Source organism: Eurosta solidaginis, chromosome 5, assembly GCF_040869045.1.
Source record: "Eurosta solidaginis isolate ZX-2024a chromosome 5, ASM4086904v1, whole genome shotgun sequence".
Lineage (NCBI taxonomy): Eukaryota > Metazoa > Arthropoda > Insecta > Diptera > Tephritidae > Eurosta > Eurosta solidaginis.
In genome coordinates this window covers 231,822,676-231,841,224 of record NC_090323.1, presented here as the reverse complement: position 1 = coordinate 231,841,224, position 18,549 = coordinate 231,822,676, and the positions used below count along the sequence as shown (strand labels likewise).

Below are 18,549 nucleotides of genomic sequence, written 5' to 3'. Positions count from 1 at the left end.
GACTAACTCAATTAACGACGACAGAGCGAATCATATGCGTGTGAATTGAGAGGGCACAATTGTGCTATGAAATGAATAGCCCTGGTTTAAACTCACACTGAAAAACCAAGCCTTAACGTCCACCATAAAAATGCTCCTTTGAAAAAAAAAAAAAAAACAAAATTCAAGAATTGAAATGTCTTTTTAATTAAAAAAATACGTAAAATATATTAGAATGGGTTCATTTTCAAACTTGAAAATCCAATACATATGGATCTGTGGTTTGGAGGCTAACCACGAAAGATGGGAAAACTATTTTGCTTATGAATCAATTCCTTTAAAAATATTGGTTTGGCCAAATGCTCAGCCGAAATGTTGTACAGTGTTATATGTTAGAAAAAAGCAACAAAAATGATTTGTAAATTTCGTCGGTAAGTTAATAAAACTTTAATGAAATGTAATAGCTTTTATTGATTGTAAATCGATTTCGAAAACGTTTTTAAAAAAATAAAAAAATTAAGGCTATTCAAATTTTCATTGATATTTGTAAATTGTTCTCTTAAAGGCGTTCTAGACTTTCTTCCATACAAAACTATATATAGACTGCTGAGTGGAATATCACCCTATCTCGGCTGCCGTTTTAAAAACTCCCTATCTCAGAATTCGGTTGAAGGACGTTCTATCTCGGATATTGTTTCAAAAACGCCCTATCCGAGCTCAAACTTAATACATTTTGACATTAGCTGGGGTGATGAATGAGAAATGTTTGAGTTAGGGTGCTGTCGAAACGACAGCCGAGATAGGGTGATATTCCACTGAGCAGTCGATGTCGAAAAAAAAATTAAAGACAAATTTTGGAAATTTTCATGAGCATATTTTAAACTATTACCGTAACTACCAACTTTTTTCGAAAATGTTTTCCAAGTTGATTTACATTGTTTGCGGGACCCGCTACCATCACGCCACGGTGGCCGCCGCAATTCATTTAAGTTTTTTATTAACCTAACAAAAGCAGATAGCTACCCAGCCGTGACTCTGGCATGGCTCGTGAAAATCAAAAGGTATCATTTGGGCATACCAAATCGTTCCCGACATGGTCGGGCTAGTACCATAATTGTGCATGTTACCGGAACGTACCGTATCTGCCTCCGGTCAATAACACTCCGCAAGGCCTTCGGGGAGTGTCGTTATCGCTACAATAACAACCACTACATTTTATATTTTAAAGAAATTAAAAATTTAGTGCATTGTGCCCAACTATGTAAGCTTCTACATACTAATTATTTCATAACAACCATTTCTTATTAAAATCAGTTTTATTTTTTACATTATTATATACAAAATGCAAATTCAGACAATGCAATTTTATTAAAACACTTTCCTCGACATGATCACAATAATTTAATCTAAATAACCAGTATAAATTTACACTTTGTACTTTTGTGTATGTTTATTCTAGTTTGGCGCACCAACATTCCTTCAAATAATATTGTTTTTAACTTCGCTTAAGCACGCCATGGTGGCTTGCAGAAATTTAAACGTTTATCAGATTTATCCAATTTGGTATTCGATGATGATTTTGACTTATTCGCAAGAACTAAAATTTCATCTAATTTATCCAGTTCACTAGGTGATTTGCTCAGTAGCTATAAAAGAAAAAATTGGAGAAGCATTTCTTTTTTGTCTATGAGATAATTATTTATAATGTACAAACCAATTCTATGTACGCTTGCAGTCTGTCCATTGGCTCTGGTGTTGCCTTGCGTTCGTTGGCATTATTTAAATTAGTTTCTTTTAATTTTAAGGATTTCTCCCGAACTTTACTCTTCTTTGGTGTTTCATAATGTCGCTCGTCTTTACGAAACTCATTTTCATTATTTGCAGTTGATTCACCATCTGTATTATTAAAGATTTGCTGTGATTGATTGCTTGGTGATGTCAAAATTTCCAAAGCCTTTTGCCATTGATCTTCCATAACACCATGTAGTTTTTCAGCTATTACAGCTCTAGAAAGCAAAAACATTGCAAACTAATACTTGAATTTGTTAAATTTCAATTTATTTACCTTTTGGTTTTGTATGCATTCAATTTAATATCTAAATCTTCAATTTTTTTTGATGCATTTGCAAGTTGAATACGATACAATTCAACTTCTTCTTTATTTTTTTCTTGCAATAAATTTAATTCCATTTCATTCTTTTCGTTAATAAGTTCTATTTGTTTAACAGCACGCTCTGCAAGCAAACGTTCACGCTCACGTGCTTCTAGTTTAAGTATTTCTTCACTTTTATCCAATTGTTGTTGGAACTCTTTCATTTTTTGCTCAACCGCATTTTCTAATTGCTGTTGATAATGCGATTTAAGAGTTTTTTGTTGAAGTTCCAGCTTTTTCTTTAAGGCCAGCTGCAATGGAATTCGGACAAAATTTGTAAGCGTATGAACTATAACCTAAAGTAAATGTGTTACCTCATTTTCTGTAAGATTGACAATTTTCTCTTGTAACGATTTTTTCTGTATTTCCAATGCGTCGGCCCGATTCTTTTGTTTTTGTTGAAACTCTTGCAACATTTCCTTTTGATGTCTCAAAGTTTCACAATCCTTTTCTAACTCATCACAACGTGCTTTAAGCTAAAATTACAAAAAAATATTATTTATTAGGTGTTTTTTTTACATGTACATATAGTGACGAATATTAGTATCACTAAGCGATACTACCATCACTAAGCCGTTACTAAGCAGTATGTACATACACAAATCAATCATCATCTACACACATACATACATGCACGGAGAGATACTCATAAACACATGTAATGATCAGTCGAAGTAGTACTCACATATACACACGCATATGCCTATGCCAGACTATAAACTACAAATACACACGCATATAGCTGGTAACCAAGTAGAAGATTCTAGAAGGAGAAACGTCTAGACATTTGGAGAAATATGCGGACAAGGCAACAGAGAGTATAAAAGCAGAGCAAGGTGAGTAATCAGTTTGATTTAAGCACGCTATTGGTTGTGAAGTATAAGCTTAGCTACGTGAGATGGTACAGTTAATATAATTTGAAGGTATATATTATAGGGGCGTGGCAAATTGCTAAAATGTAGTAAAAAATCATAAAATTTTTGTTTACACAGCTATAACTCATAAACGGATGGATGGATTTAAAAAATTCTACTTTTCAGTAAAACTTTGAAATATTTACCTTCGTTCTGCATCAAAAAAAAAAAAAAATACTTGATTCCTGTCTTATATCAGCCAAATTGTTTAAACAAAAGTGACATTTTTACCAAAAAATGCGTCTGTGTGGTTGTTCGGTGTCAACTGTGCGCACAAATCGCTTTTGAGTGAGGCAGGCGACAATATGTAGCATTCGCTGCGTTATTTAGCTTCGGGAGTACATTTATATGTATGGAAGTATGTATGTATTTTCAAATCATATTAGCTTGACATATGTATGTACATACATATTTATGCGTTGGTGCCAAGTTAATGCAACATAAATGGTTGAAAAATACTCTTTCGTTAAAAATATTGAATGAACATTTACTTAAAATTCTTAAACAAAAGTTTTATTTTTTGGTATTTTTGCATGTATATGCTAATATTTTTGCACTAAGGAAATTTAATTCCTCAATGTATTTTTTATGCTAAGGTAATCCTGGGATGTGTGGCTATCAAATGGAAGCTGTTTATGAATACTTTGATACGGGGAATTTTGTCGTACCCCTGGGTGACTAGGATCTCGAGATATAGGCCAAAACGTGGACCCGGGTACCCCTAGACAGAGTTTATACAATATGGATATCAAATGAAAGCTGTTGATGAGTGCTTTAGTAGAGGGTAATTTGCATACCCCTGGGTGACTAGGGTCTCGAGATATAGGCCAAAACGTGGGTCCGTGTACCCCTAGACAGAGTTTTTACAATATGGATATCAAATGAAAGCTGTTGATGAGTGCTTTAGTAAAGGGTAGTTTTCATACCTATTGGTGACTATGGTCTCTAGATATAGGCCAAAACGTGGAGCCGGATACCCCTAGAATGTGTGTGTAATATGGATATAAAATGAAAGCTGTTGCTGAGAGCTTTAAAGTAATTTTTATTGTGATATTCGATTTAGTCGCATCAACCTGCCAATACTGATAAATATGCATGCGAAGCCGATATAAAGATATGAATTGATAATACCCACATACCTATTTACCTACGTACTATTCGGTTTGCCTGAAATTTGGTATATCAATTTGCCTATATTAGTATTTACGATCCTTTTTTCCGGGAAGTAGACCACAGACGGACTGGAACTGGGATTAGGACTAGGACTGGGACTGAGACTCAGAGTGGGACTGGGACTCGGAATGGGATTGGTACAAAATAGATACCACCCTCAGGGACTGGCAATAAGGGATGAAGAAGAATGAGACGAACTTGAGAGAAGAGAAGAGGGAAGGAGACTGAGAAAGAGAGAGTGAGACGAAGATAGACATAGATGAAGGGAAAAAGACGGAGGGAGGAGTGAATAAAAGGATTAAGAAAAAGTGAAGAGGGGGAGGGCAGAGTTTGACGGAAAAGGCTTATTAAAATGTATTCAGATAGACCAAATTTAGGGCAGAACAATGTCTGCCGGGTCTGCTAGTATATACATAAACTTTGTATGGACTGTTAAGTGCATAACTTTATTTACACTTATGAAATAGTTGCACATAAAGTTAGTACTAAAAAGTGTGTGTCTCATCCACTCTCTCTCCATACACTTCTACTATGTGTAATTTTCCATGGGTGTTTTTCTTTATTTGCAAATGTAGATGTACCAACATTTAAAAAAACACGACTCGTGTCTACTAGAATTGAACCCTCTGTTCTTCGGTTCCTTCTTTACTGCACCTCAATCTATATTTTTATACTCAGCTGAGCAGAACTCACAGAGTATATTCATTTTGTTCGCATAACGGTACCCCGTAATGGCATAAACTAATCGAGATAGATATAGACTTCTATATATAAAAGAATCTGGGCGAAAAAAGAAATTCATTTAGTCATGTCCTTCCGTCCGTCCGTAAACACGATAACTTGAGTAAATTTTGAGGTATCTTAATGAAATTTGGAATGTAAGTTCCTAGGTACTCATCTCAGATCGCTATTTAAAATGAACGAAATCGGACTATAACCACGCCCCCTTTTTCGACATCGAAAATTTCGAAAAACCGAAAAAGTGCGATTATTGTTGTTGTTGTTGTAGCGATTAGGTTACTCCCGAAGGCTTTGGGGAGTGTTATCGATGTGATGGGCCTTTGTCGGATACAGATCCGATACGCTTCGGTAACACAGCACCATTAAGGTGCTGGCCCGACCATCTCGGGAACGATTTATATGGTCACATTAAACCTTCAGGCCATCCCTCCCTCCCACCCGCAAGTTCCATGAGGAGCTTGGGGTCGCCAGAGCCTCGTCTGAAACAGGATTCGCCGCTCGAAGGTGAGGTTGACAATTGGGTTGGAGAAGCTATATATTGCGCTACACAACCCCTTGAATCCCAAAGACGGATAAAGCGATGAAACTTGGTAGGTGGGTTGACCTTATGACTCAGAATAAAAAATTAGTAAAATTTTGGACAATGGGCGTGGCACTGTCCACTTTTGAAAGAAGGTAATTTAAAAGTTTTGCAAGCTGTAATTTGGCAGGAACGTTACTCCTATTACTATGTGTTCTAAAAATCAATTAGCAAAATCGGATGACGAAAACGCTCATTTAAAAAAATAATTTAAAAGTCAAATTTTAACAAAAAATTGAATATCTTTACAGTATATAAGTAAACTAATCATTCGTTGTGTGCGGTTGTGTTTTTGTTTACCGCTCTCTCAATTTTACTTTAATTGTTTGTTAAATGTTTTTCCAAGTAGGATTCTAATATTGTGCCGCGTAACGGCTTTTGCAAAAAAATATTTCATCGTGCTTGTTGCAAAAATATCTCTGATTATGATATTAGACTAATTAAATCTAATCGTCATTTGTTGTACGTGTGTGAAGAGTGTGTAGATATGCCGGATAAGCTCTGTAAAGCTCTTGATTCTGTGCTCACCGCTCAAAAGCTTGGTTTTGAGCTAATCACAAGTGCTATTGATAATAAATTCCTAAAGTTTTCTAAACAATTTGACTCGCTAAAGGAAGAACTAATCAATTCTTTGCATTCGTCCAACAATAATTTGAGTGTTCCAGCATATTCTCCGGGTCTCAACATCAGAAATAATGTCAACTCTAATGTTCATAGTCCACTAACAATTTCTATGCAGCCATCAAACGGTTCCTATTCTAATAATTTTGCGCTCTGTCTACATTTGCCTCTTCTCAACATCCATCTTCTTTCACATCTACATTTGCAAATAAACAAACACAATCTTCGTTTGCTCTGGCTTATAATGTTCCTGAATCCACTTATACATTGGCAGCCTCATCTACTTCTACAGTCGCAACTAATACACAATCATCATTGTCAAATGCTCTGACAACTAACATTAACAATTCATCTACTTCTACACCTGCAACTATCACACAATCATTATTGTCAAATACATTGGCAACCTCACCTACAATTAATCCTCAGTCAACATTGTCAAATGCCCTTACAACCAACATTAATAATGCATTTACTTCTTCACCTGCAACTATTACACAATCATCATTGTCAAATGCTCTGACATCTAACATAATCAATTTTTCAAATACGTCAACAAAAAATAAGGTGAGATCGAAAGGTTCTGCACCCCCAGCGGGCGATTCCATACAGAGCGGATTTGTTACTCATTCTAATTATTCGACAATTGCTACTAATAGTGAGTCAGTAAATACTCTATCATATGCCACTGTCACTGCTTGTCCTACTAGCAAATCACCTAAGGCTCCTACCACAGTTTTTCGAAGCGTACGTGCTCCAAACGAATTAAATGTTAATGGCAATAATAACAATGCTGAGCTGGATGTTTTTGTACCATATAAATGGATCCATATTTCATCTTTCAGACCCTCGGTCACAGAGGAAAAAATTGTTAAATATATATCCGAGCATATCAAAATTGATACATCAGCGTTGGCTTGTTTTAAGTTAGTAAGGAGGGATGCTGACAACAACTCTTTGGTGAGAGTTTCGTTTAAAGTTCGTGTGCGCTCAGCAGATTATAATAAGCTATTTGATCCTGCTCTGTGGCCCTCTAATGTCACTATCAAGCCATTTCGGTTTTTTCCAAAAATCGGAGAAAACCCATCGGTATCGTAGGTTCACGTAATGATCAACTCAACAACAATCATAATATCCACACTTGCTCATCGAATGCACGTTTGAGAGTCTACTTTCAAAATGTCGGCGGCATGCGCACCAAATCTAATGATTTTCTTTTGTCTTCGTCTCGTATGGACTATGACGTTTATGTCATTGTGGAAACGTGGCTCAATGAAGACTTCTTTGATGAAGAATACTTTGACTCTAATTTATTCCTAACCTTCCGGAAAGATCGAGACTCCGTGAAAACTGGTCAAAAGAAAGGGGGTGGAGTGTTGATTGCAGTTAACAGAAACCTGCATTCATCGAGGTGTCAACTTCTACATCATGATTCATTACTAGATCAGCTGTGCGTCTGTATTTCCAGTTCCTCTAGTTCAACTTTCATATGTTGCTCTTACATACCGCCGAACAGTGGTGATTCCTTATACTCATCTCATGTCGAGAACATCGTCAATCTATGCGAAAGCCACCCTGATGCGAGTTTTTGCATACTTGGTGATTTCAATCTGCCTAATATTGTTTGGACAGACTTTCAATGTAATCGTATTCTAACTCCTACGAATGTCACCCGTTCTTATGAAATCAATCTTATAGATAATATTTTAAGTTGCAAGATTCAAATCAATAATTTATTTAATACTCTTTCGAGGTTGCTTGATCTAGTGTTTGTCGATGAGAATTTAATATTTGATCTCTCTGAGAGTACTCTTCCTGTGTGTCCATCCGATAGATATCACTTACCGCTTGTCATTCAATTAAATACCTTTGCTGCTATCCCTACGCTGACGCCATTGGATAACTCTCCTTTTAACTTTCGACTAACTGACTTCAGTGAGTTGAACAATGTCTTACTTGCACTTAACTGGGCAAATATATTTCTCTCTAATGACGTCAGCATGTGTTATGACCTTTTCTTATCGAAGTTGTCTGAGATATTTCATAGTACAGTGCCTCGTTTTAGGCCTAGGTTGCATAAATTACCTTGGTATAACATAACGCTTAAGAAGTTGAAAAACAAGTGTAACAAATTCAATAAATTATTGAGGCAAATAGGGAAAACATTTCTCTTGAGAACAGTACATTAATAGTGTGCGGCAGTTTAATGTTCTCGATAAATTTCTTTATAATCGCTACATGCGTAGGCTCGAAGATGAGCTTAAAGAAAATCCAATAGCCTTTTGGAACTTTATCCGTTCCAAACGTGGTTCAACGAATATTCCGATCTGTATGACCTTTAATGGGGTAAGCTCCCAGTCGCTAACTGAAACAGTTGAGCTTTTTGCGGAATTCTTTAAATCTAACTTTGATGATGCCAATGTAGGTTTGGCTGGCTCTCATTCGCGCTCGGGACTTTGTGATCAGATTGATTTTTGCTCCCTCATTATCTTAGAGGATGATGTGCGCAATGCTATGCTTTCCCTTAAACCCTCGCTAAGTTCTGACACTGATGGCCTTTGCGCCTTTGTACTGAAGCACTGTAGTTTAACTCTCTGCACTCCCATTTGCCATATCTCCAATTTATCTCTGTCCTCTGGAACTTTTATCGATAGATGGAAAAGGAGCTCAATTTGTCCTATTTTTAAATCTGGTAATAAAAATGACATCTCTAACTATAGGCCGATTGCCAAACTCACAGTATGCTCAAAGCTTTTCGAAAAAATCATAAAGGAGAAGTTGTCTTTTATCATTAAAAGGGTGATTGACCCGCGTCAACATGAGTTTGTTGCTGGTCGCTCTACTGTCACTAATCTAGGGTCGTTTTCTGATTTCTGTATCTCTGCATTTAAGGATGGCTGCCAGGTTGATACCATATATACCAACTTCTCAAAGGCTTTTGATAAAGTTTCACATCAAATCTTACTATCTAAACTTGAGTAAATTGGATTTCACTCTGTATTCTTATCTTGGTTAAAATCGTATCTATCGAACCGGCCTCTATGTGTTGAAATCGAGGGCTGCAAGTCCCTACCTTTTTATGCAACGTCTGGAGTTCCTCAGGGTAGCATTCTCGGGCCTCTGTTGTTTGTGCTTTTTATAAATGATATTGGTTCCTGTTTTTTTTCGTCATCTTTCCTTCTATATGCAGATGATTTAAAGTTATTTCATAGAGTTAATGGCGAGTCGGATTCCCTACTCCTACAAAATGACCTAAATAATTTTATTGAATGGTGTAATGCCAATAATCTCTTCCTCAATGTGAATAAATGTATCCACATGTCTTTTACTAAATCATCTAACTTATATTCCACCCTCTACGATATCGCAGGTGCTCGACTGGTTTCGGTTAATGAATTTATTGACTTAGGTGTTGTTTTTGATTCATCTTTCTCTTTTGTCAATCATATCTCTTATATGCTTCCCAAGGCTTACAGAAACATTGCCTTTCTTCGTAGATATGCAAAAGACTTTAAGGATCCTTATACAAGGAAGGATCTTTATACCTCTATCGTTCGTTCAAAACTAGAATACGCCTCAATTGTTTGGAATCCTATCTATAGCTGCTATGCTGCCAGAATTGAAAGGGTTCAAAGAAAATTTACTCGTTTTTGTCTATTTTCACTCAACTTTGACGACCCAATTCCATCCTATCACTCGCGCTGCTTACTCATAAATCTCCAACCTCTCGAATCCAGAAGGATAGAACATCTGCTAATGTTCGTCTATGATCTAATAGTTGCCTCTCTTGATGGCCCAGTTCTCTTAGCGAAGATGTCATTTAATGTACCTAATCGGAGTCTTCGAATATTTTTTCCATTTTAATGAGTGCTTGCAGGGCTAATTATTGTAATTTTGACCCAATTTTTCGGGCACTAAATGATATTAATAGACTCTCAAGGAGGTTTTTTATTGATTTTTCTTTGTCGAGAAGCATCTTTAAGTCAACTTTGCAAGAGTTCCTATAATCTTTACTTGCATTATCTTTTTATTTTTTGTTTTCGCTAGTCATGTTACTTACGTTATTCGTTGTGGTTTTCAGTTGATTATTTGTTTAAGTATTTATTTGCTTTTGTATTCTAGTCTGTAAGATTGTTTAATCATAGACTGAATAAATTATACATACATACATACATACATAAATTACGTCAACATTCAACTTCAGTAATGATACGGTGCAACAAAATGCAAAAATAAAAGAAAATTTAAAAAAGGGCGTGGCTCCGCCCATAAGTCAGCGTGGCTGCCATAAGTCGAATAAAAATCGGTTGAAGCCACGCCCAGTTTTTATACACAGTCGACCGTCTGCCCTTCCTCTTGGCCGTTAACACAATAACTTGAGCAAAAGTCGATATATCTTTACTAAACTTAGTTCACGTCTCTCATCATGCTTACAGGTTGCTAAACATTTCTTTTGATTACCTTATTAAACTTATTTATTATTTATTAAATAGATTATTTATTGTAACCTTTTCTTAGCCATAGTCATTCGCTTTAAGTTTCAAGTTTAAATTGTTCCTATTTTATTCCTTTTACCGACTAGCACTATAAAATATTTTTTGCCAAATTGTTGTGCTGGGATGAATTGCCTAATAAATACAAATACAAATACAAATACTTATCTGCACTCACTTTATCTTGGTATAAAAAATGGGCGAAATCCGACTATGAGCACGCCCACTTTTTCGATATCGAAAATTTCGAAAAATTAAAAAAATTCCATAATTCTATACCAAATACGAAAAAAGGGATGAAACATGGTGATTGGATTTGCTTTTTTTTTTTTTGACACAAAATATAACTTTGGAGAAAACTTTGCAAAATGGGTGTGAAAAACCCTTGGAATCATGGCTGGAATGCTGCTCGTGGTATTAAATATATAAATAACAGACAGCTGATGTTCTGGGTCACCCTGGTCCACATTTTGGTCGATACCTCGATAACGCCTTCACATATACAAGTAAGGGCCACTCCCTTTTAAAACCCTCATTAATACCTTTAATTTGATACCCATATCGTACAAACACATTCTAGAGTCACCCCTGGTCCACCTTTATGGCGATATCTCGAAAAGGCGTCCACTTATAGAACTATGGCCCAATCCTTCTAAAATACTCTTTAATACCTTCCATTTGATACCCATGTCATACAAACACATTCCAGGGTTACGCTATGTTCATTTTCCTACAAGGTGATTTCCCCTTATTTTGTCTCCAAAGCTCACAGCTGGGTATGTAATGTTCGGTTACGCCCGAACTTAGCCTTCCTTACTTGTTTTAAATAAAATTAAGAAAAAAAAAAAACTTTTAGAAACTGCTTGTTTTCAGAAGACATATTATTATTATTATTATACAGGAGTTGAGTGATAAATCACTGAACTACGTTATTTTTTATTTATTTACTAGTGACTATGACCTTCAGCTCGCTTGACAATTCCTACGTTTCTATTATAGTGTTTTCAATATACATTTTCTGTACTTACTGCCTCGAAGCAGATGCCAAGGGCGCACCGGCCTGTGATTTGCTCCGAGCTCATGTGGTAGACTTAAATCTTATTAACTTGATTAAATTTGTCGATATTAAGCATTTTATGACCATCTCAGTGTTCTGATTTTCAAGTATCAAATATTTTTGTTTTGATTTCGGTGAAGAGATGACATTTGTCAAGCAGGTGGATTAAGGAGAGTTGGTTCAGGCAGCAGGATGGGCACGGTGTGGGGTTTCCCTTTTAAATATGTGGCTATGTGTCACGATTGTGTGCGCGATTCGTAAGCGTGTTAACGTTTTTAAATTGCTCCAGGAGATATCTGGGGTGCAAATAAGTTTCTTACCGGTTGTACCAAACTTACTGTAATGATGTTGCGGGTTTACTGACAGTTTAGAGCTTAGCTCCTTGGAGTGCGTGTATGCCAGGCGAATCATATCGTCCTTAAGGATTCATTCGGTTGTACAAAGTGGTTCATTTGTTGCAAGTTTGGCTCTCTGGTCCGCCGCTTCCTTGCCTTTGATTGCTACGTGACCAGGGATCCACATGCTTTTAGTCGCTCCTTTGCACTCTAGCAAATTACACAGAAGCTCGTTGGGTAAGTGGTTTTTTACTTTCACATTGGTAACCGAGTTACTGTGGCGAGGCTATCGGTACATATGACAAATACTCCCCATCAGGGAAAGAAACGAGATGCTGACCAAACAGTTCCTGTTGAATACCCAGAAACCTGGGCATCCCAACAGACATCTGATTGACGAGCCAGCACCGCCTAGGGGCTTAAGGAGTCATCTCCGTAAGCATTTTGAGGAAATACGGCATCTGAGAACACAGCCGTATGAAGCGGAAAAACACAAGCAGGTCCTTGGTGAACTCCACAAACAGGCGTCGGACCTTTATGCCGGGAATTGCCCGGTGAACCCAGTACTCAAAGTAAAGTATCCAAAACTTGCGGAAGAGGAACGCATACTCCCCAGGGAAACGCGTGTCACTCTGGCTCAACTTCGTTCTGGATACTGTAACAGGTTAAACTCTTACCTATCCAGAATCAACCCCGACATACAAAATGTATGCCCCGCTTGCAATGTGTCCCCACATGACACCAACCATCTCTTTAATTGTAATGTGGAACCAACGCCTCTAACACCCCTTTCCCTATGGTCCACCCCTGTTGAAACAGCAAGTTTCCTTGGACTCCCGTTAGAGGATATTGATGACAGTTTGTGATCGGTCGCGTCTGTTAGGTGGGGCGAAGCACTGCTACAACAACAACAACAACAACAACAACAAATTTACCTCTATTTATGTAATAAAGGTTTATTTTTGTTTGTTGTCGAGACAACTACAAATTTAGGTTTACGTGTTACTATTGTTGGCAAAGGAAGCTTAGAATACAAACGAAAGAAAATCAAAACACTACCGCAAGCACTGAGAGTTCGATTGTTTCTGAGAAGGCATTTTAAAATCGTGTTTGTTCCCTAAAAGATATTTGGAATTAACGATTTATCTGTAAAATGAGTTGTTAGCTTTTTCTCGGTACTCATTATACCCTTTAAGGATGACGATTGGGCTCTATATGGCCACAGGTCCTAGAACTATATCTTCTTTCTGTGTTATATGCGTCAAATACTCCTTTCAACGATTCTTATGAGCTGTGGTAAATTTCTTTATGTATATTAAGCGCATTTATCTACTCACCTTTTCGTTAAGATAATCAACTTTTACAAGTTTATCTTTGAATTTGTTCAACTCGGTTGTGGCGAATTCTTCTGAACGCTTGCAACCATGCATTTTAACTTCAAGCTCCTCTATTTGTTGCTTATAAATTTTTGTACACTCGTTCGTTTTTCTAGATTGCAAATTGAACAGAATGAAAATCTTGAGGACAAAGTAGTGAAAACGTTGTTGAAATAATACCTGGATGAGGCAGAAAGCTCATTTTCGAGTTTCTCGCTTTTCTCTTGAAATTTTGTGGCTAAATTAACCGCTTGTGCTAATTCTTTTTGAAGCGTATCTATTTTTATGTTATCTGCCGTTTTGTCCGCCTCCAATTTAGTTAGGTTGTGACGCAATTGTACAACCTCCTTTTCTAAGCTGTTAGAAAATAAAGACAAGATTTGTTGTTGTAACATTGCGAAAACTCAAGAATTGTCATCAATTTCCACTAACGGTTGTCCGAAGAAACTTACAGTTTCAACAGGGCTAGTCCAGAAAGATAAGAGTGTTAAGAGGGATTCAAGGGGTTGTGTAGCGCAATATATAGCTTCTCCAACCCAATTGTCAACCTCACCATCGAGCGGCGAATCCCGTTTCACTAACAGACGAGGCTCTGGCGACCCCAAGCTCCTCATGGAACTTGGGGGTGGGGAGGGAGGGATGGCCTGAAGGTTTAATGTGGCCATATAAATCGTTCCCGAGATGGTCGGGCCAGCACCTTAATGGTGCTGTGTTACCGGAGCGTATCGGATCTGTATCCGACAAAGGACCATCACATCGATAACACTCCCCAAAGCCTTCGGGGAGTAACTAATCGCTACAACAACAACAACAACAACAGGTCACAAGCGGTACATACTGCATATATCGGGGTTGATTCTGGATTAGCAAGAGTAACCTATAACAGTATCCAGATCGAAGTTGAGGGGAGGTTGCTTTCGTCAACTGCAAATTTGGAGTATTTGTCCTTTAGAACGGGGTTCACCTGGAAAACGAAGGGATTAAAAAGGCGATAATAGATGATAGATGGTATGATGGTAGAAAATGAAACTGAGCTGGCAAATGGTCTAAATAGGTTCTTTATAAATAGCGTAATAGAAATTAATAACATCATAGAACCTTGCCGTATAGCACTAAGTGATGTACAAGTCAATTCTAGATTAAAGTTTGCCAAAATAACAACAGATGAAGTTATTAATATTCTGAAAGAGTTCAAATATAAAATAGGCGGCAGAAAACTTATATCTGATGGAGTACTTAAAGACTGTATATCGTATACAGGATATTTCTACGCACAAATAATCAATAACAGCCTAGAAGAGGGTCTTGTACCAGAAAAGTGGAAAACATCAACGGTGATACCAGTGGAAAAAGTTAAAAAGACAGTAAAACCTGAAGAACTTAGACCCATAAACACCCTGCCTAGTGATTGTAAAATACTTGAAGCTTATGTTAAGAACCAGTTAACGAAATACCTTGAAGATAATAATATACTAGCCCACCAGCAGTCAGGCTTTAGAAAGAAACATTCATGTGAGACAGCTCTTAATTTGGTGATACATGACTGGAAAGAAGAGTTAAATAAAAAAAAAGTGGTTGTTTCAGTCTTCCTAGACCTCAAACGAGCTTTTGAAACAGTGGATAGGGAGATCTTAATCAAAAAAATGGAACGTATTGGTATAACTGGTATAGAACTTGACTGGTTTCGCAGCTATTTGAAGCAGAGGAGACAGAAAACGGTTATAAATACCGTGATGTCTGATGAATTGGAAGTACCCATAGGGTTACCACAAGGCTCAGTTTTGGCACCGATACTGTTCTTAATTTATATTAATGATATAGTTAACGCTATTGAAGGTTGTGAAATTAAACTATTCGCTGATGATGCATTAATAATGATTAGTGAGAATAATATTAATTCTGCACTTTCTAAAATACAACATGAACAGAATAACCTGTATAAATGGTTGTGCGGAAATAGACTGAAACTTAATATAAATAAAACGAAATTTATGATAATAACAAGGAGGAACGTTAATGAGGATATAATTGGTTTAAAAATAAATGATGAAAGCATACAAAAAGTTGACAGTATAAAATATTTGGGAATTATAATTGATAACAAACTCAAGTTTGAAGAACATATAAACTACACAGTCCAGAAAGTTGCGAAAAAAATTGGGGTTATGCAGAGAACATCCAAATATATTCAAAAAAAGTACAAAATAATTATATATAAGTCCATTATAGAACCGCACTTTGTAAACTGCCCATATATTCTATTCATTGTGTCAGACAAAGAAATAGATAAACTTCAAAAGATGCAAAACAGATGTATGAGATTTATTCTTAAAAAACCTAGAGATACTCGTACGGCTGATATGCTGAGAAGTTTGAACTGGTTAGGTGTAAAGCAAAAGATTTTTTTTCACGCTATGAAGTTTATATTTAATATTAAAAGTGAAAATGAACCTGAATATCTAAGTAAAAACGTAATATTAGTTAAGCAAACACATAACATTAATACAAGGAATAAACACAATTTCAAACTGCCTTTATTCAGAACTGAAATAGATCAGCAAAATATTTTTTATAAAGGTCTAAAAAGTTTCAATGAACTGCCTATAGATATAAAAAGTTGTAATGAAATCGGGGCTTTTAAAGCAAAACTTTATGAATATTGTAAAACCTTAGCAATAAGATAGTAAATTGTAATATAATTTAAATTATGAATTAGGCTTTTTTGCCGTAATAAATAAATGAAATGAAATGAAATGAAATGAAAATCCCTGGCATAATAATTCGACTCCTTTTGGTGGATGTTTCTTAAATGTTGGATTTCTTCATAATGCTTACGAACAGGCATTGTTAAGTTCCTCGAAAGCAGCGATTCTTCCATCAGATGACTGTGGGGATGACCTGGTTTTTGGATATTTAGTAGAAACTGTTCAAAAAGCATTTCAATTCTCTTCTTTATGGCGAGATTCTCGCCTCGCTGTGTAGATGATGTTCCAGAGACATAAGAAGACATTTCGTGGCATATTAAGTTGTTCCCGAAATGGTTGGACTAGCAAGTACTACGAAGAAATCCGGTACAAAAGCATTCAAAGTATAAAAAAGCCTTGAGAGGCAGTCACAAAGAGCCGGCAAAGTACTATGCAAATAATTGTCCGGCGAACCCGTTCTCAATGAGTAATACCAAAAAATCGCAGTTGAGAAAAGCAATCTCTACACGGAGACCATCGTCACTCTGGCACAATTTCGACCTGAATACTGTAAAAGGTTAAACTCTTACTTCTTCAGAATCAAGCCCGACATAAACAATGTATGTCCCACATGTAATGTGTCCCCACATGACTCCAACCATACTCTCATGTCTCTTCGGTCCAACCCTGTCGAAACTGCATGTTTGGTGCGAAGCACTGTTACAGTAACAACTTTTACTGCGGGGCAGAAAAATTAATAAATTATATAAAAATACTTACATTTTGGCTTCGGCCTGCGCATTGCAGATTGCTGTATCTTTAGCACGGTCCACCTCAATGGCCACAGATAATCGTTGTTGATACTCAAGTAGCCGTGTTTGTAGAGAATGTACGGCGCGTTCTAAATGTTGCCGCCTCAGATGTTCTTCTATATATACGGAACGTTGTGAAGCAGCGCCGCAAGCAATGGCAGTACCTTGTCCGCTCTTACCCCATATTTCACTTAAGCTTATTAAGTTGATATCTGCACCCAGAGGAGCTGTCCTCCCTTCTACATATTGCTGTTGACAACGTTCATTTGTAAGCTGCGTTTTATCAATTTTCATTGGTGGAGCGTAAGCCGTTTGCTCATTATATGGCATTGAAGACAGATGGAGATTATTGTGTACTTGTTCAAGATTACGTTCATCTAAGAAATAATCGATCTCTTTCAAAATACCTCTAGAATCGGTACATTTTGGTGTAGAGTGAACTAAACCCCCCTCTCGTTTATTACTTTCTGTGTGCGTGCCATTTGTAATGGTGGATATATCAGAAGCAGCTAAGAATTGGCAATCCTTTTCACGACGTTCCAATTGCCTTAAACGAATATTGATATCATTTAATTCGGCTTCAGCAGTTTTCTGTGTTTGCGCTGCTTCCATATTGTTATTAGATTCAGTAAGTGTTACTTTCATATCCTGATGTATACGTTGTGATTTATACGTTTCATTTGTTTTGCTAATTGTGTTCATACAATTTTCACAATTATTAGTAACCGTGTAAGGATTTACTGAAGGTTGGTATGTTTGGAATTCTTTTAACTCCTCGGTGGTGGCGGTGGCAAAGTAATTTGGTGGAATTAAAAGTAAAATATCAGTATCTTCTGAATCACTCATTACATTGCAATAATGTAGGAATGAAAATTTATTTATCAATCGCCAATAAACAATTCTAGGACGCCAAATTTGTTGAGTTTACCGAAGATGACGTTTAAAAACATACTTGATAGCTGTTAGAGTTGGCAAATATCCGTGTACCTGTTATTTGTCACAGCTACTGAAATATCACTGTACATTTCAGCGCCATCTAGAGACTCGAACACGGCTCTCATCAAGAACAAATCGCTTCTATTCTATGAACTAATGCAATGGGCAGGCGACTAAAATACCAGATTCAAGGGGCTGTGTAGCGCAACCCTTCAGGTTGCCAGCGCAATATATAGCTTCTCCAAACTCAATTGTCAACCTCACCTATACGCGGCGAATCCTGTTTCACTAACAGGCGAGGCTCTGGCGACCCCAGCTCCTCGTAGAACTTGGCCTGAAGGTTTAATGTGGCCACATAAATCGTTCGCGAGATGGTCGGGCTAGCACCTTAATGGTGCTGTGGTACTGTAGCGTACCGGAACTGTATCCCGCAAAGGACCATCACATCGATAACACTCCCCAAAGCCTTCGGGAGCAACCTTATCGCTACAACAACAACAACAAAAATTTTAAGATAGATATGTTGCAGGCACGAAAAATAGTGTGAAGCAAGCTTCACAAAACTAGTAGGTCACATTCACCACTCACCACAGCAGAATTTGTTAAACTACCACTGTCTGTATGTATTATTTGTACATTTTTTATTCAGCTAATCTGTTCAGAATTTTATTTTTTACTCTCTAGAACTCAAATTAG

The 18,549-nt window shown here is 36.9% G+C and overlaps 1 protein-coding gene across 1 annotated transcript; it reads right to left on the bottom strand.

Moving 5' to 3' along the window:
• Positions 1–1,276: 1,276 nt before the first annotated feature.
• Positions 1,277–18,369, bottom strand: Cnb (Centrobin). Its single transcript, XM_067757108.1, has 7 exons — positions 16,886–18,369; positions 13,602–13,778; positions 13,383–13,533; positions 2,446–2,607; positions 2,045–2,382; positions 1,694–1,985; positions 1,277–1,625 (listed from the first exon to the last, which is right to left on the bottom strand). Exons 1-7 carry the CDS (start codon positions 17,761–17,763, stop codon positions 1,485–1,487), a joined length of 2,139 nt encoding a protein of 712 aa, XP_067613209.1. The 5' UTR covers positions 17,764–18,369; the 3' UTR covers positions 1,277–1,484.
• Between the last annotated feature and the right edge of the window lie 180 nt (positions 18,370–18,549).

What these genes read in the sequence shown, in the direction of transcription:
- Cnb (XM_067757108.1), bottom strand. Translation starts at nt 17,763, where the DNA reads ATGAGTGATTCAGAAGATACTGATATTTTACTTTTAATTCCACCAAAT. An exon ending in GCGCAGGCCGAAGCCAAAAT is followed by an intron (nt 13,779 to 16,885) that starts GTAAGTATTTTT and finishes ATTTTCTAACAG; the next exon opens with CTTAGAAAAGGAGGTTGTAC. An exon ending in TCAATCTTACAGAAAATGAG is followed by an intron (nt 2,383 to 2,445) that starts GTAACACATTTA and finishes ATTCCATTGCAG; the next exon opens with CTGGCCTTAAAGAAAAAGCT.